The sequence below is a fragment of the Vulpes vulpes genome, chromosome 12, assembly GCF_048418805.1.
Source record: "Vulpes vulpes isolate BD-2025 chromosome 12, VulVul3, whole genome shotgun sequence".
Lineage (NCBI taxonomy): Eukaryota > Metazoa > Chordata > Mammalia > Carnivora > Canidae > Vulpes > Vulpes vulpes.
The window spans coordinates 162953273-162978084 of NC_132791.1; the positions used below are offsets into that span (position 1 = coordinate 162953273).

The window sequence follows — 24812 nt, forward strand, 5'->3', positions numbered from 1 at the left end:
AAAGATGGACCATGGAATAAATGGTACTGGGTCTAGTGATTATCCACGCACAGAACTCAAAGTTGAACATGACCTCACAACATACACAATAACCAGTTCTTGATAGCTTAGACTTATATAGACTCTTAAAACTTTCAGAAAAAAAAGGTAAGGAAGTATAATATGATACTGGGGTAGGGAGGGGCTTATTTAATCAGCAAACAAAAAAGTGTTAACTGTATAAGAAATGAGCTGTAGGGGCACCTGGATAGCTCAGTGGTTTAGCATCTGTTTTTGGCTCAGTGATCCCAGGATCCTGGGATCAAGTCCCTCCTTCTGTCTCTGCCTATGTTTCTACCTCTCTCTGTGTGTCTCTCATGAATAAATAAATAAAATCTTTAAAAAAAAAAGAAATGAGCATTAAACTTAATCAAATTAAAGTAAGATTATTTTTTTGCTTATTACTAGAAAGACTGAAAAGCCACAATGTAAATGAGGAAGAAATTACAAACAAAGCAGATATTTATAATACATACAAGTGTCCAAGATTATTATCTAGAATATATGAAGAACTATGAACAATAAGGAAAAGACAACCAAGTTTTTAAAAATGAGCAAAAAATGGAGCACATGGGCAACTCATTTGGTTAAGTGTCTGGCTTTTGATTTTGGCTCAGGTCATGATCTTGTGGTCTTGAGATGAATGGGCTCTGTACTCGGTGGAGAGTCTTCTTGAGGATTCTCTTTCTCCTTTCCCTCCCTTTTGCCCCTCCATGAATGCCTTCTTTCTTTCAAATAAATAAGTAAATCTTTTTTTTTTTTTTTAATGAGCAAGAACATGAGCAAGCATTTCACAAAAAGAAACACAAATGATATAAGAACATGTAACAAGATGCTCATTAGTAATTCAGGAAATGCAAAGTGAGACCACAGTGAGATACCCTCTTATACCCACTAAATGGGCAAAATTAAGGGTCTGACAATCCCAGAGGGTAGCAAGGATGGGATTCAGTGAGGCTGATAGGAGCATGACTTAGAACAACTGCTCTGAAAAGCAGTTCAGCACCAGAGCCGACTTCTTATGGTACAGACATATTTTCTGATCCTCCCTGTGTGAAGATTATGCCTTCTGCTCTGTTTTTTTTTTTTTTTCCCTCTGCTCTGTTGATGCACAGCTTCACTCTATGACTTGCTCTAAAGGTTAGAACCTAACCAACCCTCTCTGAGCAAAGTGGCCAGTACCCTCTTTACCATCAGATGACCAACGTTCCAAGTAGAAGCTTCTCCCCCCACCTATATCTGAGTGAAACAATGTGGGGCGAAGCCATGGCCAGCCTGCCATTGGCCTGTGATGACCAAAAGAAATGCATCTCTGCTGTTTTGCTGTGATCCATTAAGATTTGGGAGTGGAGAAGGTAGGGAGGGTAAGGACAATTGTTAGTTATTTCTGCATAACTTAGATCAAAAGGTTGAACATTCATATGCCCTAAGATCCAGAAATTTCACTCTAAGGAAATTTCCTTAGAGACACTCTTCCACAGAACACACACAAAAGAACCTTCATATCAACATTGTCCATAACTGTAAAAAAAAAAAACAAACCTGGAAACAACTCAAATGTCCTTTGGTTCAGAGTGGATTGATAAATTATGGTATATTTGCAAAATTATACAATCATCAAAAGGATGCATTCTAGTTACACACAATAACGTGAACAAGTCTTATCAATAGGATTTTGAGCGATTAAAGCAAGTCACATGCAGCACAGTATCACTTTTTATAAAGCTCAAAAACAAGCAAAACTAACATAGCTTTGGGGTACATAAATATAGCAGCAATGATTTTTTTTTTTTTTTAAGCAAAGGAATGGATTGAATTGATGGTCCTGAAAGAGGGTGCCTGGGGGCAAGGTGGGGAATTAGGCAGAAGATGAGGGAGGGAAGGAACACACAGATGGACACTCTGACCTTGACTCTGACCCTACAAAGACTCAGATGTGAAATATTTTAGGCTTCGTGAGATACAGAGATACAGTCTCTTGTCTCTACTCAACTCTGCTGTTATAATGCAAAACCACCTGACTGTGGCTGTGTGTTCCAATAAAACTTTATTTACAGACTCTGAAATTTGAATTTGGCATACGTTTTCAAATCGTGACATATTACTCTTATTTTCATTTGTTTTTAATTATTTAAACATGTAAAAATGATTTTTAGCTCATAAACCCTACAAAGGCACACGACCCCTCAGATTTGGCCCATGGGAATTTAAGCACTCCTGCTTTAGTACTCTGGTTGGGCTATGGGTTCATGGGATTGTTCGTTCCTACCTGTTCCATTTATCAGAGATTATTTTTAATGTTCTTAAGAATTAAAAACACATAAGCCAATTTTTTAATGGGCAAAAGAGATGAAGAGGACTAAGAGACACAAACTTCTAATTATAAAATAAATAAGTCACAGAGATGAAAAGTATCATATTGGCAGTACAGTCTATAGTACTGTAATAATAACATTGTATGGTGACAGATGGGGACAACACTTATCATGGTGAGCACTGGGTAATGTACAGAATTGTGGGGCCACTATGCTATACACCTGAAATTAACACAACACTTTGTGCTAATTATACTTCAATAATAAATAAATAAAAATTTAGACAACAACAGAAAAACAAAACATAAGCCCTGGTTCTAAGAAGAGCAGCATAAAAGTAGAAGACACAAAGATAGAGGGACCACAAAATGTGCAAAGACACAGGAATGCTTTCCAAAACTCTTCCTCAAGGTCTGAGATATTTTTCCCTTGACCTCAAATTTGGGCACTGTCATAACTCCTCCACCCCTCACATCAATAGAGCTCATTGTATTGAATATCTGAACTAATGGAAAATTTGGTTGAGAGTATTTCCTGCATCTTATGGCTTTTTGTTATATGTTAAATTAGCATACGCACAAAAAAAAACAGAATTGATTTTTGATTATCATTTTAACTGGACCATTGGCCTACATGATGTAATTTTAAGTATCATTCTCTTTGGATTTCAAAAGCAAATTTGCTGAAGCTTATTTAGCATTATCTGGAAAATACCCCTTTCCCATCTGCTCTGTCCCATTCACGCAGTAAAAGGGGTATGTTTTTAAAGGCCAACCTATAAGCATTTTAAGAAAACTTGGGGATAATCCTGAGTCTTATCTAGGATGATGTTTTTCAATTTAGAAAGATATAATGGTGGGATCATTCAAGTTTCTCCCTTGATTCTTCTCAAGACAGTCCCAGTGGAGTTTTGGATTTCTGCTTTACAGGTCACATTCTCCTTCTTCTTCTTCTGGAAATCGGCAACTACAGGCATCTTCCTCTTGGGCAGTTTGTACTGGTCTCATAAATGCTGAAAAGTAATTTAAAAGCAACTTATCTTTCATTGTTTGTTTTAACCATTTAATATTCAGTTTCCATAAATCACAGTCACAGAACATCTCTAAGTAGCAACGATGCTCAACTCTAATTTGAACAAGTTCATCAGTAAGAGAGATGACAGCAAGTAGGAGGTTTTTCTCAGGATTATTTATAATTTCTTCTTAACAATGACTCGTATTGGTCCTGAAAAATGATTTTCTTTATTTTCTACAATAGCTAAAAACTTGAGCATGAATCACCATAGTACAAAATTAGTCATATCCCAAACATAACCATAGTTTCAATTAAATAGTATATATTTTAGTCTAGAGGGTTACTCAGATTACACACCAGACAGTTTCTTTTAAATGAAATGCTTCTGGCACCAAGATATTAAAGATACTCCCACTACTACCATTGACCAGCAATTAAAGAACTGATTTGTGCATTAGCTTCCTTGTTTTCTTTTACATGTTAGTGTGAAGTATTTATGTTACTGCTGAGCAACGTTCCATCTTTTTTTTTAAAGATTGTATTTATTTATTTGAAAAAGAGAGAGAGCATCCATGCAAGTGGGACGAGGGAGCAGAAGGAGAGGGACAATTGTGGAGCCCAATGCAGGCCCGATCCCAGCACCCTGAGATCATGACCTGAGCCAAAAACAAGAGTCAGATGCCACCCAACCAACTGAGCCACCCAACCCTGAGCAACTTTTCATCTTAAACAGATTTTTTTAAATAGCCCAACAAAGCAAAAGGGCCTGCCTTGATATTACATGTTTCTTACTATAAAAAAAAAAAAATAATAACCAAAGGGAGTGACATCACAAGATGGCAACACAGTTTGCTCCTGACTTTGGTCTCCTTCATAAGAAAAACAGCTAACAACCATTTAAGAACAAGACTCCACAGATAGACCCTAGAACATGGGGATGAAACTGCAACATCCCTACCTTTGCAGCACAGAGACCACAACAGATTGTATTAGGAGGGTAAGAGAAGCAGTTACGTTGACCACATTGCCCCTGCTGCAGACCAGCAAGCACAACACCGATAGGTCTCGCTAAGCCTCTCGTTCCTCCAGTGGGAAAAGAGAACCTCAAGGTAACCACCATTTTCTCCCAGTATTGGAGTCACTTTACAGGGGCTCCTATTCTGATCTCACACCACAGAGATGGCAAGGGAATCTGTAGGGCCCACCACCAGGATTCTGACTGTGGTGGAGAAGCAAGAGGAGTTTGCAGCAACCAGCACACAGATCTTGGCAGACTGAGTACATACTTGCAGAGTCCAAATAGCAATCCCAACCAGTAGCTTTGTTTATCCACAAAACCAAGTGGAAGGCTCAACTTGACCAGAGAAGTTGAGGAGGTGAAATCTGCCTGATTCAAATCCTCAAACAAGGAGTTTTGCCTGCTATAGAGCATGATTTGCCCATGCCCAGGCAAAGAGTTAAATTACAACTCCACCTGATGTGGAGAATGTCTTCCAGCCCCATCTAACCAGAAGAGTTGATGACAACTCCTGAAAGCCCAAATTCAATACCTGGTGAAAATATCTTTCAGGAATGAAGAGGTAATCAAGATATTCTCAGATGAAAAGCTAAGAGAATTGTCACCAGAAGGAGACCAGGAGGTCTATCCTAAAACAATAGCTAAAGGAAATTCTCTATATAGAAGAGAAATGATAAAAGAAAGAATCTTGGAACATCAAGAAGGAATAAAGAAAAAAGGAATGGACAAATATATGGGTAGATACAATAAATTTTCCTTCCCTTGAGTTTTCCAAATTATGTTTGACAGTGAAGCAAAAATTATAACAGTGTCTAATATGATTCTCAAAGTATGTAGTGGTAATATTGAAGGTATGTGTATTATAAATTAGGGGCAGTTAAAGGACACAAAGGGAAGTAATATTTCATACCTTATTCAAAGTGTTATAATGTTGATACTAGTAGATGGATAAATTATCTGTAATAACTAAAGCAGCCATTACAAGAGCTATACAAAGAGCTACATTTAAAAAAAAAGTATAGTCAAGTCAAAGTGGATTTATAAAAAAATGTTCAAATAATCCTAGGAATGCAGAGAAATGAAAACCAGAGAAAGCCAACAGAAAGCAAAAAATAAAATAGTATCTTAAGCCTTAACATATAAGTAATTACATTAAATAATACATGGTTTAAATACACCAATTAAAGATGGAGATTAGTAGAGTGACCATTATATGTTCTCTATAAGAAATTCACTTCAAATATAAAATGTGGGCACCTGAGTGAGTCAGTTGGTTAAGCACCTGACTCTTGGTTTCAGCTCAGGTCATTATCTCATGGCTGCGAGATCAAGCCTTGCATCCAGCTCTGGGCTCAATGTACAGTCTGTCTGAGATTCTCTCTCCTTCACCCTCTGCCCTCCCCCCACTCATGTGCATGCATGCTCTCTCTTTCTCTCTCTCAAATAAATAAATAAAATCACAAAGGCTTCATAGTTAAAAACTAGAAACAACCAAAATGTCCTTTATTTGGTGAACGGTGAGGTGCAATGATGCTACGGATGCTGGTCAGCAATTAAAAAAACAAACAGGGATCCCTGCTCAGCGGGTTAGCACCTGCCTTCAGCCCAGGGCGTGATCCCGGAGTTCTGGGCTCGAATCCCACATCAGGCTCCCTGCATGGAGCCTGCTTCTCCTTCTGCCTGTGTCTCTGCCTCTCCCTCTCTTTCTGTATCTCTCATGAATAAATAAAATTTAAACAAACAAACAAACAAAAACCCCATTGTTGAAGCACATCATGCCTTGGATGGATCTCAGTGACACTAAGCTGACAGTGAAAAAAACCAATCTGAAAAGGTCACACGCTTATAATCCTCTTACACATTGTATGCTTCTATCTATATAACATCCTCGAAGTAACAAGTGTAGAAGTGGGAAACAGACTTGTGGCTGCTGGGAGGGAGTTGATGTGACCACAAAGGACCAGCAGGAGTGCGATCCCGGTGGTGAGGGAATACATCTGTATTGGTTGTGCTGGAGGTTACGCCAATCTATACATGTGATCAAATGACATACAGCTATACACACACAACATGCCAATGTCAACTGCCTGGTCTTCATACTGTGCAGAAGACGTAACCCCATGAACGACACATGAGACTTTTCTGTGCTGTCTTTACAACTTCCTGTAAACCTATAATTATTTCAAAATAGAAAGTTTTTTTAAATAGCCTAAAAATTTTTTTAATGGATTACATTTTCATTGCAGCTCACTAATTACTCATCATTACTCTTGCAAAGCATTTTCATTGTAGGTGGGGGTGAAGGTGGGAAGGATAATTCTTTAAATCAGAGGTTTTGTGAGAGCTTAGGAGGATAATTGTTTTCCTGTGCATTATAGAATTTTAGCAGCATCTCTGACTCTTTTCTAGATACCTTCCACACCCCCAAGGTTGTGACCACCAAAACTGTCTCCAGACATTACCAAATGTCCCCTTCGGGGCAAAATTGCCCCTCCCTGATAACCACTGTACTATCCTAATCAAAAAAAGAATCTTTTCCTTTGTACTGTAAAAAGCCTTGCCTCAAAGAGCTCACATCAAATATGTTTATATTGATCTTACGTTGTTTGAATAAATACAGGAGTTTCTTTCTGCCATGTTTAATGACAGAGAAATGGAGGATGAGAAAGAACACCAGGAACAGCACGGCAACTGACATCAGTGCGAGAAAGAAGATGATGATCTGGGAGGTATGACCTTTAAAAAAAGAGCAAAAGGAGAAATGCATGCAGATATTCAGTTTTGCAAGTATATTTATATTTATAGTTACATTGATAAACCCTAATCACAAGGAGAAGCAGTGCCTTGGTCATCTCCAACCAGCTAACTTAATACATTTGCCTGCATATAGGAAAACCTTTTTAGAATAATTTTTCTAGACATCCACAAAAGTTAACTGGCTCGACCTCTCTAGAATATAGAAAATCTGGGACTCTATAATCCCCTTTATTTCACATTATCAAAGGTATAGTATTTATCTGGGTCAATCTCACCTTGCTCTGCTTACAAATGCATGTCTCAGATTGCATGACAAATATTTGGAAAATATTGATGGGTTTCTTGATGCCAGGATAAAAGAAGGAAGGCATGCAGGAGGTGCCTGTTTTAGGCAGAGATGTGAGATGTCACAGTATTGAGGCAAATTAGATTCCACTCAGAATAGCCACAATACATCCACTCTGATTTAATAGCAGTGAACCAGCTACCTGGATCTCTTGCAGGGGCTGGCGTAGTGGCAGAGGCTGTACCTGGAGAGAAGCCAGCTGAGGCTGGTCCACATACTGCATCACTTTCCTTCGTCCCATTCACAAGTACAGACTTGCCATCCAAAGAACAGCTTAGAAAAACCAAGGAAAAGAATTCAAATAATTAATTTAGGTACAGATCATTCTAATAAAAAATATTGACATTTTCCATCCAGTAATGCAGCCTAGTGACAAAGATGTGTGGGTCCGAGTTCATAGAGATATTATGGAAAATATACACTTGACTGGCTGGCTTCCTCCAGTGTTCACAGTTCTCCATAATTCACCCTGTTCTACCGACCTAACTGGGTTCTTCTTTCTTCCCAGCTGGGGAGCCTTGTCCCACAACTGTCCCCAGACTGTTTTGCCTGGTTAGTCTCTCACCCTTAATTTCTTAAGCATATTTGACCATCTCTGGCATATATAAGGGGTTAAGAGTTCTTAACCCTATGACATGTTGGCCTCAGACATACTAGGGTTTGAGCCCTGGGTCTGTCCCTGTGCAGAATGACCATGGGAAAGTTAAGAAAATCTCTCTAAGCCTATTTTCTCATTTGTAAAATAAGGTATACATACTGCCAACACTGTTGTGAAGAGCAGATGAATGATCCCAGAGACACACTTGCAGGGGCTGGATTTTATGAACCCAGACACATACATTCCAATAAATGCTAGCTATCATCATCATCATCATCATCACCATCACCATCATCATTGTCCTATATCTTTTCCTTCATCCCTTTATCTAATGCAAACCCACTCTTCTTCCAAACCAATTTAATCCCGCTTTCCATGCAGACTCATTGACTTCTCTAAACTATTTGTGTTGAAAGACCTTTAAAAAATTTACCAATGTGTACCAACCAATATTTTTGTAAAACCTAAGAATGTTAATGTAAAATAATAATAAAAATGATTTTCTAGTAAGAAAATCAAATGAAAAAAAAAGAACAAAGGCATACAAAATACAAGACCTCCATTTTTATTAGAGTTGACAGGCACACCACTGTCAATTGACTTAAACGTTTCTAAACACTCACTTTTAGTGTGTGTAGTGTTTTTGCTATGAACACCACAAACTGTCCATGGGCTAGCACCCATCCACAGACCACACTTTGAGTAGCCCTGATTACACAAGTCAACAGACAAATTCCCATGTATGCTGTTGGCTATTTTACTTCTGTGATGGGCTTGTTTGCCCAAGTAGGTGTTAGGTTTTTGAGGGTAGGAATCATATTTTACCCTTGTATCATTCTCAGTGCTGTGGCATTGCACTCTTGACGATGGGCTGATTGATCAGTAAGGAAAGGTAAGAGGCAGCAAAGAGATTGGAAGGAAACAGAACAGAACAGCTGCGGCAGACAGTAACAAAGTTCCAGCCATCTGAGTTAAATGCTCTGGGCATTATTTCTGTAGAAAATGCCTACTTTGTGTATCAAATAATTATTACCTATTTGTAGGTAATGCTGCCTATTTGTATGCTCTTCTATGCCTATACTCGATAGGCTTTTTAAGTAGGCTGCACGTGCATGTGGGGCTTGAACTCATGATCCTGAGATCAAAACCCTGGATCGTTCCAAAAACTGCACCAGCCAGGTTCCCCAGGATACTTGATAGATTTTTTTAAGTTTCAATTATAACATTCTTTGTTTTAAAAGGTTAACTGAGATCCTTTATTTTGAAAGCAAAATGAAATTATACATACTTTGTCCAGGGTTGACAGATGCCATGTTTCTGATCATTAAATGTCCCAAAGCGGCAGTCTTTACAACCTGCATAAAAATTAAAGCAATAATTGAAAAGGGAATATTTAGACCAGAAAGGAGCAGAGACAACATACAGAAACAGTAACTTTATAGTAACTTTACAGGTAATACAATGGCACTAATTCATATCTTTCAATAGCTACTGTGAATGTAAATGGTCTAAATGCTCCAATCGAAAGACACAGGGTATCAGATTGGATAAAAAAGCAAGACCCATAGATATGCTGTCTGCAAGAGACTCATTTTAGATCCAAAGACACCTCCAGACTGAAAGTGAGGGGGTGGAAAACCATTTATCATGCTAATGGACATTGAAAGAAAGCTGGGGTGCCAATCTTCATATCAGACCTCAGTCACATGTAGAATTTAAGAAACAAAACAGAGGATCATAGGGGAAGAGAGGAAAAAATGAAGACAAAATCAGGGAGGGAGACAAACCATAAGAGACTCTTAATCAAAGGAAATAAACTGAGGGTCGCTGGAGGGGAGGGGAATGTGGGGACAAGGTAACTGGGTGATGGACATTAAGGAGGGCAGATGATGTAATGAGCACTGGGTGTTATATAAGACTGATGAATCACTGAACTCTATCTCTGAAACCAATAATACATTATATGTTAATTAATTGAATTTAAATAAAAAAAATTTTTAAAGGGAAGGACTTAGTCACCCAAGTGGAATGTCATATAGCAAGTAAATGGTATTTATAAAGAGAATCTATAATGGTTATCAAGGGAAAAAAGGAATATTTTCATGATTTCATAAGTTTTCCTAAGATGAACATAGTTACCTAATAATAGTCATTAACTTAATACAATCTACAGACTGTTCAGTGATGAAACAAAATCCCAAGACAACTAATATTTTTATTCTAACTGTACATAGACTATTGTGTGTGTGTGTGTGTGTATATATATATATATATACACACACGCACTATATATATGTATATATATGTAATGTATGCAAATGCATGACCCTGGTGAATAACAAATGTGATTTCAAATTATTTCCACTGACTGAAAAATAATTTTGTAAATATCATATATGTGACTCAGTGGTGATTTTTAAGGTTCTACCCATCTATATTTTACTTTATATTCAAAGGACCAAGACTTAAACTAATGGCATATGTCTAGATAAACAAACTTGACCTGGATTGAAGAAGAACAAACCTACCCTGTTTGGTTAATTCTTGACCTTGTTTACAATCCTGTTCACACATAGTGCATCCTGCCCCCAAGCAGTGGAATCCTGAGATGCACTCACACTCTGCATTGCTGATGGGGGAACACACCTTCTTGGTCCTGAAAACACCTACAAAATTCCCCAAGTTATATTACACTTGACCTCTGAATTCAGGAAGCAAGTTTATATTCTGCAATAAAAATCATAATTTAAAAAACCCCATGAAAACCATGCGCACTCTTATAATGTTCCTAATGACCTTAAAAGTATAAAGCTCATTTTTAAATTTCTATAGAAAGGACGCCTGGGTGGCTCAGTGGTTGGGCATCTGCCTTGGGCTCAGGTCATGATCCCGGGGTCCTGGGATTGAGTCCCACATCGGGCTCCCCTTGAGGAGTCTGCTTCTCCCTCTGTGTCTTTGCCTCTCTCTGTGTGCCTCTCATGAATAAATCAATAAAATCTTTAAAAATAAATAAATAAATCTCTATAGAAGACATTTTCACATTTTCCTAATTAAAAGCTTGTCTCTTGTCAAAATATCTCTGATATTCAAAAGCTCAATCTACAAATTATTGCTTTTATAGCAAATTATTGTACTGGACCTGCCTTTTGACAGAGGAAACAGCATATTTAACACTTAATACTTTTCACAAAGATCAATACACTAGGGAATAAAAACCTGTCTTCCCAATATGTCCAGATCAACATGCATCTTTTAAAGCATACCTTCACACTGCCTGCAAATGTCACAGGCCTTTTGTCCACTGGTGCTGGAGAAACTATTTGGAGGACAAGGAATGCAGATCTGACTCTTGCTTTTTCCACAGAAAGTACCTAAGAAGGTAGATAATAGGCATATGTGGTTGACAATGCACAGTCATCACCCCAGGTATTATGAAGTTCACACGAAAACTAAAGTATGAAACAATGATCAGTTTCTAGGTGACACGTTTTACATTTTATTTTGATTGACTTTTTAAAATTATACATTTGCAAAACTGCCCTTAGCATAGCCACAGAATTACAAAGTATAGATATTACAACAAATAAACCGATAGAAAACATGGCTACATTCATACAGTTAAGATGTAGCATCTGAGAAATATTTCAAAATGAATGAATAAAAAGATCATTGAAACAGAACTCATTAACCCTGGCTACTAGAATAATGAACCATATGTTCAACAGAACAGATGAAACACACATGTTAATTTGGTTCTTACCAGCTGGGCATTTACTACAGGAATCCTGCATGGATCTTGTCCTCTCAAAATTCATGACCAACAACACGGTAGCCACTATGTTGTAATAGCCACTGCCCATGGTGAAATCTTGCATAAATAGGATACGTGCAAAGCAGATCCCAAAAGAGTTTTAATCAAAGTAGCTGGTCTCACAAATACCACTCTGCAAAAGGTAAAAATTTCCAAGAATGAGATAGTTTCTCCTTTTTAGGATTATCTAGATTTCAACCACTGCCCATGCAATTCTACAAGACCATAACTCAGGGTTTTTCAGAGACAATTAATGATGGAATATTATGGGAAAGGTGGCAAATGCAGAGACACTTCTATGATAGTAGAGCATGACTACACATATAGTTTTGTGCAGATTTGCCAAAGGCTAAGAGTGCACTTTCCAACATGTTTTGCCAAAATGCAGAAATAACAATAACAAGAATTTTTGGGGACTTTCATAGACACTTAGTATCAGCATCCAGATTTCAACAATGCCAGCTGTTTCCTGCCTCTGAGATAGAGTTCTTAAAATGACAACCTGTCCGTCCTTATCCAACAGTTCAGCTCAGTGGGGAAATAGCTCATTACCACTCTTTCTCGTTTGTCGGAACAATATGTGAAAATTTCAACACCCAATTGCTAAAATGTTGAAGCACCGCTCTACTCAACACATTATCACATTTTCTTAACAGACATACATTTGCCCATTTTGAGATTTAAAGCTCATAAAGTAACAAAACTAAGAAGTAAGAAATGTTTTTTGACCAGGTACTTGAGCTTTATTTAATAGGCTATGGAATAAAAGTTATTAGAAATTGGAAGGCAAAAAGTCTAGACATGGAGAAAGGGAATAAAGCTTCTATCCTCGCCCCAACTGCATTCCCCCCAGCTGCCCCAAAGGAACAAACCTTAAGATCTCAGGGCTGGTGAAGAACTTTCCACTCCTTGATCTTCAAGAGCAGTGAGGTTCTGCTGCTGAGCTGGGCTGCAGGTCAAACCCAGGGGTTTGGTGACTCAGCCGGGGGCGGGGCCTCGTGGGAAATCCCCGCCAAACTCTGTGAGTTCACTCATTTGATATTTGCTGACCCTAAAATCCCCTAAAGCCCCCGTCCCCCCTTGATAATGGCACTTCAAACCATTTCTTGGAAGCTGCTATCTACTGTTAGGACATCTTTCAGATTACTTTGGGAAGAGTGTTGTCACTTAAAGTAGTCCTCCATGTCAAAGCCTTTAATGCATCCTACACATGGAGATTCAAGGGATGATATCCATTTCTAAATAAATATCAGGACTTTTGCCATGCCTGACACCCTACCTGTATAGTAAGTGATGCTCCAGCCATAATTCACTGAGGGCGCGGATGTACAGGCATCACATAAGCTCTTTAATGAATACCATCCTCAAAAGAACCCCAGGAGTTGATACAATCATTATTATTAGAACAGCATTATGCAAATGAGAGCATTGAGCCTATGAGTGTAGCCAGATAATCAGCAGGATGGGGAGCCAGGATTAGAACCCAGGGCAACCTGATTCTTTTCTGCTGAGTTCCTTGCTGTATGGGTGAGATGGGGAAAGAAGGAGGGAGAAATGAAGAAAAGTGGAGATAAGGAAGGTATAGAACTTATCTGGTGAATGATTTTTGGGTGAAGTTAAAAATCTATGACAGTTTTTTAGAAAACCATTCTTTCAAAAAATTTTTTTAAAAGAAGAAAGAGTGCCTGGCTGGCTTAGCCAGAAGAGCATGTGACTCTTGATCTCAAGAGTTCTGAGTTCAAGCCCCATGTTGGGTGTAGAGATTACTTAAATAAATAAATAAAAACTTTTTTAAAAATTAAAAAAAAAAGAGGAAGAAGAGAAAGTGCTGGAGGAGAGGAGGAAGATGTGGTGAGGAAGGGGGAGGAAGAGGAGGAAGATGCTCTAGAATGAACCTGTCCAGCAGCCAGAAGCTAGGAACCCCCAGGAAGTGAACCAGGAGAACTATAGCAAGAGTGGTTTCAACTAAAACAGAAGGTTTTCTGTTAGGATCCAAACAAAAAAGAGCTATTTTCCTCCAGGAGACATGGGGGCTTAGTGTCAAATTGGGGGAGGGAGAAAGGGGAGGAAGGAGCTAATGTTTATTAAACACTTGCTATGTGCCAAGTACTTTACATATTTCCACAACTCCTGTCGTGCCACCATCCTCCTTAGAAACTTTCAGCGGGGGGTCCCTGAGTGGCTCAGTGGTTGAGCTTCTGCCTTTGGCTCAGGTCATGATCCCAGGATCGAGTCCTGCATCGGGCTCCCTGCATGGAGCCTGCTTCTCCCTCTGCCTATGTCTCTGCCTCTCTCTGTGTGTCTCTCACAAGTAAATAAATCTTTTAAAAATCTTAAAATCTTAAAAAAAAAAAAAAAAGAAAGAAAGAAAGAAACTTTCAGCAGCTCCCTGTTGTCTCTAAAGGAGACCCAGATCTTATAGCCTAGTATTCAAGGACCTCTGGGGCCTGAAGTCGCCTTTGAAGAAATTAACATATACCTCACATAACATAAATCTCACTATTTTAAAGTATATATTTCAGTGAATTTTAGTATATTCACTATGTCGTGAAACTATCATTAGTACAGAATTCCAGAACATTTTCATCACTCCCAAAAGATACCCATGAGCAGTCACTCCCCAGAGCACCCCCACTCGGCCCTGGAGAACCACTAATCTGCCTTCTATCTCTATGAATTTGTCACTTCTGGATATTCCATATCCATAGATTCATGTAGTGGCTTCTTTCACTTAGAATAATTTCACATGGATGTCCTCGTGTTGTCTATCCATTCATTGGGTGATGGACATTTGAATTATTCTGGTGTTTGATTACTATGAATAATGCTGCTCTGAACATTTGTGTGTACACTTTTGAGTAAGCATGTTTTCAGTTCTCTTTAGTGTATACCTTGGAGTGAGATTGCTGCATTGTATGGTAATCTGTTTTGCTCTTTGAGGAATGTTCAGACCATTTTCTATGGCAGCTGCACCATCTTGTATCCCCACCAGCAATGTATAAGGATTCCAACTTCCATGCTAGCACTTGTTATTTTTCCATTTTATTATTTTTTAAAGATTTTATTTATTTATCCATGAGAGACAGACAGAGAGACAGAGAGAGAGAGAAAGGCAGAGACACAAGCAGAAGGAGAAGCAGGCTCCATGCAGGGAACCCGATGTGGGACTCGATCCCAGGTCTCCAGGATCAAGCCCTTGGCTGAAGGCAGCGCTAAACCACTGAGCCACCCAGGCTGCCCTTCATTTTATTTTTAATTTAAAAATCTTTTTATTAAAAAAAAAAAAATCTTTTTATTATAGTCATCCTGGTAGGTGGTACTTAATTGTGGTTTTCATTTGCTACCCTTAGCCTAATTTTATTATGTTCCCTGCGTGCCCCCCAAATACACATGCTGGGAGCAACAGAGTATAGCACATGCACGAGAGCCCAAGCTTTGCTGTAAAACTGACTTGGATTGAATCCAGGCTCTGCTATTTGATCTTGAACAAATTTCTTAACCTCCCTGAGTCAATTTTTCCACCCATGTCTTACAAATGCAGTAATATTGTGCTTTATCCTCATTTAGCGGGGACTAAATGAAACAATGAATATGAACTACTTAGCTCAATGCCTGGCACTTAGTCCTCAAAAAAACAGCAACTGTGATTACAAGACTTATTGTTTCAAATTTTCCTTCCCTAGCTTCCCAAGCAGGTCATCAGTAAAGCAACCAGACCAAGTAGCAAGAGAGAAGGAAAATGCATGGGCTGTCCACAGAACTTATTCCCAAATTCTGAGATTTCTCGGAGAGTTGCTTTACCTGTGATAACTGTGGGATCCCCTCCACAGGCTTCAGCAGAGTTGGCCCCATGCAGGAATTTCATACCATATAAAAAATGACACTGCTGATCACCTAACATTATCAAAGTCACCGATCTAACCAAGTCGCCTCCTCATTTACATGTGATATTCTACTTAACAGTGCAGCATGACATTTAACTGGACTATATTTTCGTTTAACTAAATGATACTTACTAATCTACGTTTTGGATAGTCTGTGGGCAGAGATACTACCTCCTCTGAAAATGACGTCTTTCATTTCCCAGCACAGTAATTAGCTTGCTTTTTCAAGCTGGGCTAGTGACATAAAAGCCTTTACTGAGAGATTCTCAAGATTAGTTTTACCAGCCTATGTTACACAAAATCAACCACCGGACAATTAGTCTACTGAAGGCTCTGCATAGCCTGATTCAAGTGTTCAAGGAGTTGTATATTGTTCTTTTGACACATTCTTGTTTGATAAAACCATCACAGGAAGCTAAGGCAAATTCTTTCATTAACCTGATGCACGTACTATCCAAGCTAACCAAAGGTAACTGCTTCCCCACGCCTCTTGTCTGCGGCCTGGAAACACATGGTGGCAGTGTCTCTGTGCTGTGCTACTCCCTCGGAGAGGCAGGCACAGTGCGAGCCCCAGAGTACTGTGGCTGGGAAAGACTAATTAGCCAAATCCTTCTCAAATACCTGGGATGTAATAGATTCTCATATAATCTATTATTTGAACAGATTTCTTAACCTCCCTGAGTCAATTATGGCAAGTGTAGTTTCCAAAAACCCAAGTGTCCATCTTCCTGATTCTAATTACGTTCTTGCTTGTGGTTCCGAAAGTCCTTGCAAATTAGCATGGAATTCATAACAGTTATACATTAAGTCTGAGGAACCCTTTGCAATATTAATTCATATTCCTTTAAAATATGCATATGCATAGTAAGAAACATAAGAACTGCAAGGTTGGGGGTGCCTGGCTGGCTCAGTGTGGAGCATGCGCCTCGATCTGGGGTTGTGAGTTTGAGCCCCACGTTGGGTGTAGAGGTTATTTAAATAAATAAACAAACAGGGGTGCCTGGGTGCTCAGTTGGCTGAACATCTAACTCTGGATTTCGCCTCAGGTCACCATCTCAGGGTCATGAGAACGAGCCTTGCATTGGACTCCGTGCTGAGCTAGGAGCCTGCTTGAGATTTTCTCTCCCTCTCCCTCTGCCCCTACCCATTCCCCCTCCACTCCCACATTTTCTCTAAAAAAAAGAAAGTTAATGAAATTTAGTTACATTTCAAAAATAAAGTCTCAGATATACTGAGATAATTTAGATATTTGATATTTACCAATTATAATTTTATCTTAATAGAAAATTTTTAAAGTTTTTAGTAGAGTAACTTTTTAAAAGCAAACATGAAAAATAATTTTAATTGAAAAATTATACATATGTACATTTACATTTTACATTACATGCATGTAAATTCTGCATGTTTTGAGTATAATTATCTATATGTTTTTGTACTCCTTTGTCAGCACTGTCAACAAAACACAAATTATGTGAATTTTCAATTACAAAAAATGAAATAAAGGCATAAAAAAAGAAATTTTATGGAGTAAATACATAATATTTTATGAATTATGTGTATTTACCACCCATTTAAATATTTCAAGACCATCAAAGTACATTCAGATATCTGCAATAATCAAATTTGGTTATCATTGATATTTTCTGAACTTTGTGATATAAAAACAGTATTTTTATTTTGCTATTTTGAACACATCTCTGTTGAAGTAGAAAAACAGAACATATCTAACACATCTTTGGCTTGATTTGCCACTTTTAAATATTTAGACATATGGTATGTGAGTTCCATTTCTACACCTGTTCCAGACCCCACAGGAGTTAGTGCAAGTGTTGAGAGGCATGTAGCAGGCACTCAAGAAACCTTTATTGAATGGATGAATGAGTAAATGAATGGATGAATTTGTTAACTTCAGTCTCTTAGTCTGCCTATCTCTTCATGACCTAACCTTTTCTTTCTCTCTCTCTCTCCCTTGGGAAATCATTCTGGTGTGTGTACCCAAGTAAGCTGTATCATTTCCTTCCTTGGGTCTCACTGAAGATGGTTTTCTGTTGATGGCTAACATTTACTGAGGGTTTACTCCCTGCAAGGCACTATTCTATGTGTTTCCATAGTTTCCCCAATGATACCTTCCAACAGCCTTCATCCTTACTTTACAGATGAGAAAACGGGGGCACAGAGAACCCAGTAGCCTGTCCAGTATCACCTGGCTGGTCAGAAGCAGAGGAAGGGTTCACCCCTGGCTGGCTGACTCTGGAGCCCATGCTCTCGACAAAGACTCTTAACCTTTCTGTGCACTATGCCCTTCCATCCTACAGATGCTATATTTACTCCTCAAAGAATAATATTCGTAGGTTTGTAAAATACAACACAAAGGATTACAGAGGAAATGAATTGTTTTGAAATCTACTCACCAAATATTTAAAAGGCCATCTTGCAATGTGGTAATATATGGACTTCATCATTAACACATACCTGTCATAATTTCAAATCAATCATGAGTGTAAATGGTATTTTGGGATGTCTGCAATAACTATAATGTGACATGAAAAGAACTGATTTCTACTGGTGTGATACCATAGGTATTGTGTCTCTCTATGCACTGTGGGTTTTTAAATTCAAGATTGTAGGAGATACTAGATGTCTGCTAGAGTTTAGTGAAAATAAAAGATATCATTTTCCCCATCCACGTTCACAGACCCCTGAATTTTATCCGTGCCCCTTGGGCTTCTGCAGACCCCAGGATCACAACCCCTGTACTCTAGCCTCCTTGCTGCCTTTCATGTCTTGTGTTGAGACAGATTACTTAGTTTTAGCTCTGGGAATTTGCTCTTAATCTTCAATTCTTTCTTCTTTTGAATCCTTATGTGGATCCTGTCACTGCACTTTATGGTAAAAGCTCTATCTATACAATTTGTATCCCTCATCATCCCCATCAAGATGGGACACTTTTTACAGTCTATCACTTTCCATGTTCCTCTCCTATGGGCTCTTCATTGATGAATTTAAACAGATTGCGATATTGACAAATGTTTTCTAATACTTAATAACAGCTAATACTTACTGATTGCTTCCTGCATTGCAGAAGTTGTCGGACTCAGCACACTAAATATTTAGTATTTTAGCAATTCTACAAGGCAAGAAGTATCATTTAGTCTTCTAGCGTTAAACAGAAACTGAGAGAATTCAAGTGACCAAGCCAAGTGTTAATGACAGCATCAGTGTCTACTATGGGTCACTAGTCTAGCTTCCTCTCTGTTAACTCCTTTAAATCTCAGAATAACCCTGCAAAGTTATCCCTGTTGTAGAGACAGGGGCCCCTGAAGCATGAACATCAAGTTTATTTGCTCAGCATCATCTAGCTAACATGGGGGCAGAGCTGGGCTTAAGCCTAGCCAGGCTGGAATCAAGACAGTGTATTTTCTCAGCACAATGGACAGCTGCAGTTAGGGAAAGAAGCCAGGGCCGGACTCCTACTGTTCTCACTCCAAGGTTACCTTAACATCACGCCAAGAGTGATGACTAACTCAGGAGCTACTCATTCCTGTGAATGAATAAAAAGATCTGTTGACTCAGCAGCGGAGCCTGAGACTGCCGAAGTAGTGGTTTGAGAGCTGAATCGGAAACCACATTTGAGCTCATCTATGTGAATGATTGCCAATAAACTGACAGTCAATCTCAACTTTGAGAAATGTGATGAAGAGTGCAATCAATAGTAGCCACTTTTTGGAGGAAGTTAGATGGACTTTTAAAAATTTAAGACCATGTAAACAAAAATTATTAAGTAAACAAGCGTTGTATACTTTGAAATTCCACTGGAGAGAGTTGCCATAGGTCACTTGGGGGGAATGTTCTTTGGACTGCAAGTGACAACTGTGATCAAAGATAAAACTCACCCCAACAAGCAATGTTGTCTTGAAGCTTATGACTTTCTGCTGAAAATCAGCTTCTGCCTATGGCCCCTGTCCCTAGCATTCTCCTTAGCCCAGGGGAAATAGTGCTTTTATCATGAACAAATACACAAATTTATCCAATTATTTCACAAACTCAACTTTTGTCGGTTAACGTACAACTATTTTTTTCCCTCTAAATCAAAAGAAAGACAACATCAGGAGGAGGATTTCATTTCCTTCTGGACTTTTAAATTCTGATCAATATCTACCAAATGATTCCAATCACACACTAATCCATTTTGTCCTCTACAAAATCTGCCTTTCTTCCAGATTTCCATTATAATGGAAGACCACTGCATACACCATCGGTTTTCACTGAAATTTTTTTCGGTTAAATGCCGTCCCACGAAATAAGAGTTCCAATATACACGCATGTAAGTTGCGAATATCTAATATATGCCTGAGGTCTATCCCACTCCAGCAATTTCCAAGTTTGTTACTATCATTAGATTATTCTCAGTCCCTTATCAATTCAATAAATTTGATTCAGGAGCATTTATTGAATGTCTGATGCACATGTGCACATGATCTGACCCATTACTTCTCCCATTTTGCATCCTTCTACTCTACTCCCCTCAAGGCAGCCTTCCTTGCTGTTACTTTGATGGAGGAAACACATGCCTGCTTCAGGGGCCTTCTTTGTGGCTTGTTCATCTAAAATCTCATCCTCTCATTTTCTAGATGACTTGTCCCATCATCTCACTCGGGTTTCCTCCTCTCCCTGTTATTCTCCATCTCCTCTCACCCTTCTGCTTTCCTGTATGGTACATATTACCCGCTGGCACATAGAGTCATTTGCATGTATTGCTTATTGTTTGTCTTCTCCCACTCTCACGGACATGAGCTCCATCAGAGGGAACACTGATTTTTTTTCACTGCTGTATCCGGGGGCACCCGGAGCAGGGCTGTGCACATGACAGGCCCTCAACGCTTCTTGAATGAGTCTGGCTGCCTTGTGCGGCATCTCTAGATAGGACACCATGCCAACAGCCTTCACACCCTAGAAAGGAAGGAAGAAGTTGACACAAGTTAACTTTGATAAGGCCACACAGCCATACGGATTCTATGATAGGAGAACAAGGTGCTGTGGGAATAGACGGTCTCCTGGAGCGCTTTTGCACCGTAAAAATGGGTTTTGCAAAATGAATACCTCGAAAGGCTGGGTAGGGAAGCAGACGGCACTCCAGCTGGAGGGAACTGCTTCATGCCGAAGCGTGGAAAAAGCAAAGCACAGGTTGTGTTCAACAAGCAAAATAAAATAAAATAAAATGATTGAGGGAGAGTAAGAGGTAAGAACGTGGAAGACAAGGAAGCACAGTGTGTTGGGGCCCGAACGCCCTAAGCACGGCTTCTAGTGACTGGGACCCCTCCGTAGGAGCGCACTGCCGAAGCCCTCTGCAGGCCGGCCGAGGACTTCACTGTGGACGCAGCCCCAGCTCAGCAGCACGTGCGGCAAGGGGGCTGGAGAAAAGAAAGGGATACAGGACACAAAGGGCGGGAGCAAGGACCCAGAGCGCTCTGCTGGACCCCAGGGTGCGCCGCAGGCCGGGATGCTGATCTCCGCGACACAGCGACCCAGGTCGTGGACTCTGCAGACACGGCGGCAGACCGAGGGGGCCCGGCAGGAAGCCGCCGGAAGGGACCCCGCACCTCCAAGCCTCCGGGCTCTCCGCAAGCTCCGGGCAGGCCGGGCTGCCCCCGTTTCACATACGAAAGGTGCTTTTATCGCTTTTGATGACCCCAGATGGACACCGTCATGCGATCCTACTCCCGCTGCTGGCCAGAAAATGGCGGGAGCGGGAGCGCCGAGCGGGGCCTTCCACAAAGCCAGGGAGACGGGGCCCCGCAGCTGGTCCTGGAGCCGCCGCCGCCGCCGCCGCCGCGGACCAGCGGCCTGCAGCCGGCGGCCGCCACCGGAACCAATCTGGGAGGCGGAGGTGGGAAGGGTCGGCTTCCGGCCTCGCCTACGCCGGCCGCAAACTCCGCCGGAAGTTCGCAGGGTCACCGCGCTGCCCCGGCGGCCCCACGGCGGCCCCACGGCGGCCAGCAGGTCCTCCGGTCCCTCCGGCCGCCCACAGGCGACGCCGATCCACCGCGGCCCCGCCCCAGAGTCGAGCGCGGCCCCGCCCCCGCGCGCGGCCCCGCCCCCGCGCGCAGCCCCGCCCCCTGCGGCACGGCTCGGCCAATCCCGAGCGCCGCCGGGGACCGCCCGCCCAGGGGGCTGGAAGCGGGCCTGACGCCCCGGCGGGTCGCGGGCCGGGTGGTGGCCGGGGCGGGCGGTGGGCGTGGCGCCGGGGCCCCCGCTGGGGGGGCTTTCACACGCGGCTGCAGCAGAGGCGAGGCGTGCCCGCGGGCCCCTCGCACACCTCGGCGTCAGAATTTCCCCCTGGCGCCGGCGCTGCCTCAAAGGTCAGGGCTCGCCCACTCTTCTCCTGTCTCGCCGACCTAACCTTTCGGGGGCTCGCGGGGGAAATTCGCCGCAGCGGCCGGACCTCCCGGGAGTTTGCCCCGAGCAGCCGGTCGTGGATGGTGAAGGCCGCAGATGCCTTCCTGAACCCAACACCGGCGGTGTAGTCCCTCGCCCTTTTTAGTGCAGCGAGGAAACGGTGAAAATAAAGTCACCCGAGCCGCTGCGCAAAATATTTCCCGTTCGCCGCCGGGCGACATGAATTTAACCTGGAAAAGACTAAAATAGGCATAAGACGTCGGTTGGGGCCCCACTGTAAACTGCAGTGCTCTACGCATGTAAACTATTAATCAATAGCCACAGTCAAAGGAGGGAACATCATCTTTAGGGTGAGACTAAGATAATGCTTAGCAAGTATTTGCTGAGCACCTGCTACGTGCCAGGGACTGTAACAGACGGATGCCAGGGCTCTGGCAGCGACCGGACAGGAAGGTCCTACTGGGTTCACAGGGTTAGAAGGAAACACAGTAAACCAAAGACAAGCTGCTAGATAAATGCTATGGACGAGATCCAAGATACATTCACATTCGTAGAAAATGAGTAGTGAGCTGAGATGCAAAATGTGATGCATGGAAGAATAATACAGTAATCTGGCTGCAGATTCTTTGCTATTTATCGTGATCAGGCTAATTTGGGGAAGGGTTGTTTTTTGGAACCAGGATCAGAATGGCCGCTGGTGGCTGCTGTTAATGTAGGGCAGGCAAAACATTTTTTTTACCTCCACCTCCTTGGGGGCTCTGGCAGGCAGGGCCCGAGAATTAAATGGACATGAAAAGGTTAACAGAACAAAAGCATACAGTTTAATGTAAGTCTGACGGGACCCAGGAGCCTTTGTAAGAAAATGAGGACCCAAAGAGGTGGCAAAAGCTAAATGTCTACATATTGGGTTGAACACAGAGTGGTGATATAGTAAACCAGGGAGACTGAAGGAAGGTAGGAGTTATTTTAACAAGGTCTCCAATGTGCAAAATCTTCCATTCTCCATGTGCAGATTCAAGTGTCTCTCTGGTGATGCTTCTTTCTTCTTGACACTGGGAGGGCAGTTCCCACCTGAGAGTTTCATCTTCTGCGTTCAGGATGAAAAACTGGGAATCTGAGTGCCTTTCTTGCGCCTGTTGTTTAAAAAATGCCTTTAACTCCAAATGATATGCCAAAGGTACCATGTCTTGAACTCCTTCACTCACATTATCAACAGCAGTTGGATTGTGAGTTTCAGCAAAGCAGAACAGTATCTTTCAATTAGATATTGCAAGTGCCCCAAGAAAAGATGTTAAGCTCAGTGAAAATAGCCAGACTTTTAGTTGGCACTTCCTACAGTGCGCAAAGACTTGTCAAGTGCTGAATAAAAGAAGTGGTGAATAGGATGAGGTTTTTGTGCCTGGAAATCAGAGACTGAATTATGAGGTGTCTTCACTGCCAGTAATAGAGCAACATTTTTTGGTGAATGGTTTAATTTTTTTGTCTTGTTCTGCAAATGTGTGATAAGAAATAGGTATGAACTAGATAGTTAGGAGAGTGTCATGATTGTTGTGGACTTATTGAGTAATACTGATAGAGTTTATGGTGGGTAGAGTATGAACTTTGGTCTCAGAACACCTGATTTTGACCAAACTCTACAGGACCTTTTACAGTCATTTTACCCCTCCAGACTCCAACTTCTGCAACTGTGAAATGAAAAGTATGTTTTCCAGGAAGTTAATATATAATGTCTAAAACCAACAAGGAAAAATAACAGTATGAGCATATTGTTGTAAGGGTTAGGGCCACCAAACACCCCTCACCCTGTGTGATCTGAAATTCACATATAACTTTTGACTCCCCCTGAACTTAACTATTAATAGCCCACTGGTGACCGGAAACCTTACTAATAACACAAAGTGAATAAACATATGTTTTTTTCTGTTATATTTTCTATACACTGTATTCTGATAATAAAGTCAGAGAATAGAAAATGTTAAGAAAATCATAAGAGAAAATATATTTAGAATACTGAACTGTGTTCTTCGAAAAAAAAAATCTACATAAGCAGACCCATGCAATTCAGGCCTATGGTGTACTGAGATAATTACAAGAAATTATTTATTTATTTATTTATTTTTTACAAGAAATAATTTAAAAAGTTGAAAATATTTGTCTCTGGAAAGCAAGAATAACTAAATCAGAAGACTTCTTCATTATGAGCCTCTTAAGAGCTGTATCACTGAGCTATCAAAGTGTAACAGAATCTGAGGACAACAGTCTATCATTTGGCTGTGCTGACTGCCTCGGGCACAGGTCCAGGTTGACCGGGGCAGCTCTGTTCTACAAGTGTTCATTGAAACCCAGGTTGAATGGGAAGCAGCAGCAGCCCCAGGGGCTCTTCCTATGACAATGCAAAAGTACAAGAGAGCAAGCCTGATCATCAGGTCAATGCTTTTCAAGGCTTTGATCGTACCTCACCTGCTAACATTCTATTAGGCCAAACCTGGGACACTTGGGTGGCTCAGTTGGTTAAGCGTCTGCCTTTAGCTCAGATCATGATCCCCAGGTCCTGGGATGAGCCCCACATCAGGTTCCCTCATCAGCTGGGCGTCTGCTTCTCCCATTCTCTCTGCCCTCCCCCCTGCTCATATT

At 40.9% G+C, this 24812-nt stretch overlaps 2 protein-coding genes across 5 annotated transcripts; both read right to left on the reverse strand.

Moving 5' to 3' along the window:
- Positions 1 to 1602: 1602 nt before the first annotated feature.
- Positions 1603 to 21644, reverse strand: TNFRSF9 (TNF receptor superfamily member 9). 4 transcript variants are annotated; one of them, XM_072731200.1, is made up of 11 exons: positions 20508 to 20732; positions 18844 to 18909; positions 18194 to 18254; positions 12771 to 12847; positions 11848 to 12031; positions 11351 to 11458; positions 10616 to 10753; positions 9376 to 9442; positions 7632 to 7762; positions 6988 to 7122; positions 1738 to 3366 (listed from the first exon to the last, which is right to left on the reverse strand). In XM_072731200.1, the coding sequence occupies exons 5-11, from the start codon at positions 11960 to 11962 to the stop codon at positions 3278 to 3280; spliced, it is 783 nt and encodes a 260-aa protein (XP_072587301.1). In that variant the 5' UTR covers positions 11963 to 12031; positions 12771 to 12847; positions 18194 to 18254; positions 18844 to 18909; positions 20508 to 20732; the 3' UTR covers positions 1738 to 3277. The 4 variants fall into 4 exon arrangements, with proteins under 4 accessions (XP_072587302.1, XP_072587303.1, XP_072587301.1 ...); XM_072731201.1 differs by having other exon boundaries at positions 1603 to 3366; positions 7674 to 7762; positions 18844 to 21644; XM_072731202.1 differs by lacking the exon at positions 12771 to 12847 and having other exon boundaries at positions 1603 to 3366; positions 7674 to 7762; positions 18844 to 21641.
- Positions 17095 to 23362, reverse strand: LOC140594854 (uncharacterized). The gene is made up of 4 exons (XM_072731962.1): positions 23250 to 23362; positions 22183 to 22315; positions 21383 to 22130; positions 17095 to 20732 (listed from the first exon to the last, which is right to left on the reverse strand). Exons 1-4 carry the CDS (start codon positions 23360 to 23362, stop codon positions 20605 to 20607), a joined length of 1122 nt encoding a protein of 373 aa, XP_072588063.1. The 3' UTR covers positions 17095 to 20604.
- Positions 23363 to 24812: the final 1450 nt, after the last annotated feature.

Excerpts from the sequence above, each read along its gene's own strand:
- LOC140594854 (XM_072731962.1), bottom strand. The coding sequence starts at position 23,362 with ATGGTACCTTTGGCATATCATTTGGAGTTAAAGGCATTTTTTAAACAA. Across the intron at positions 22,316-23,249 it reads GCAGAAGATGAAACTCTCAG|GGCGAGGGACTACACCGCCG; the intron begins GTGGGAACTGCC and ends TGCACTAAAAAG. Across the intron at positions 22,131-22,182 it reads CCCCCGCGAGCCCCCGAAAG|CGCCGGCGCCAGGGGGAAAT; the intron begins GTTAGGTCGGCG and ends CCTTTGAGGCAG.
- TNFRSF9 (XM_072731200.1), bottom strand. The coding sequence starts at position 11,962 with ATGCAAGATTTCACCATGGGCAGTGGCTATTACAACATAGTGGCTACC. Across the intron at positions 7,763-9,375 it reads ATCTGTCAACCCTGGACAAA|CTGTTCTTTGGATGGCAAGT; the intron begins GTATGTATAATT and ends GGTTTTTCTAAG. Across the intron at positions 3,367-6,987 it reads CCTGTATTTATTCAAACAAC|CATTTATGAGACCAGTACAA; the intron begins GTAAGATCAATA and ends ATTACTTTTCAG.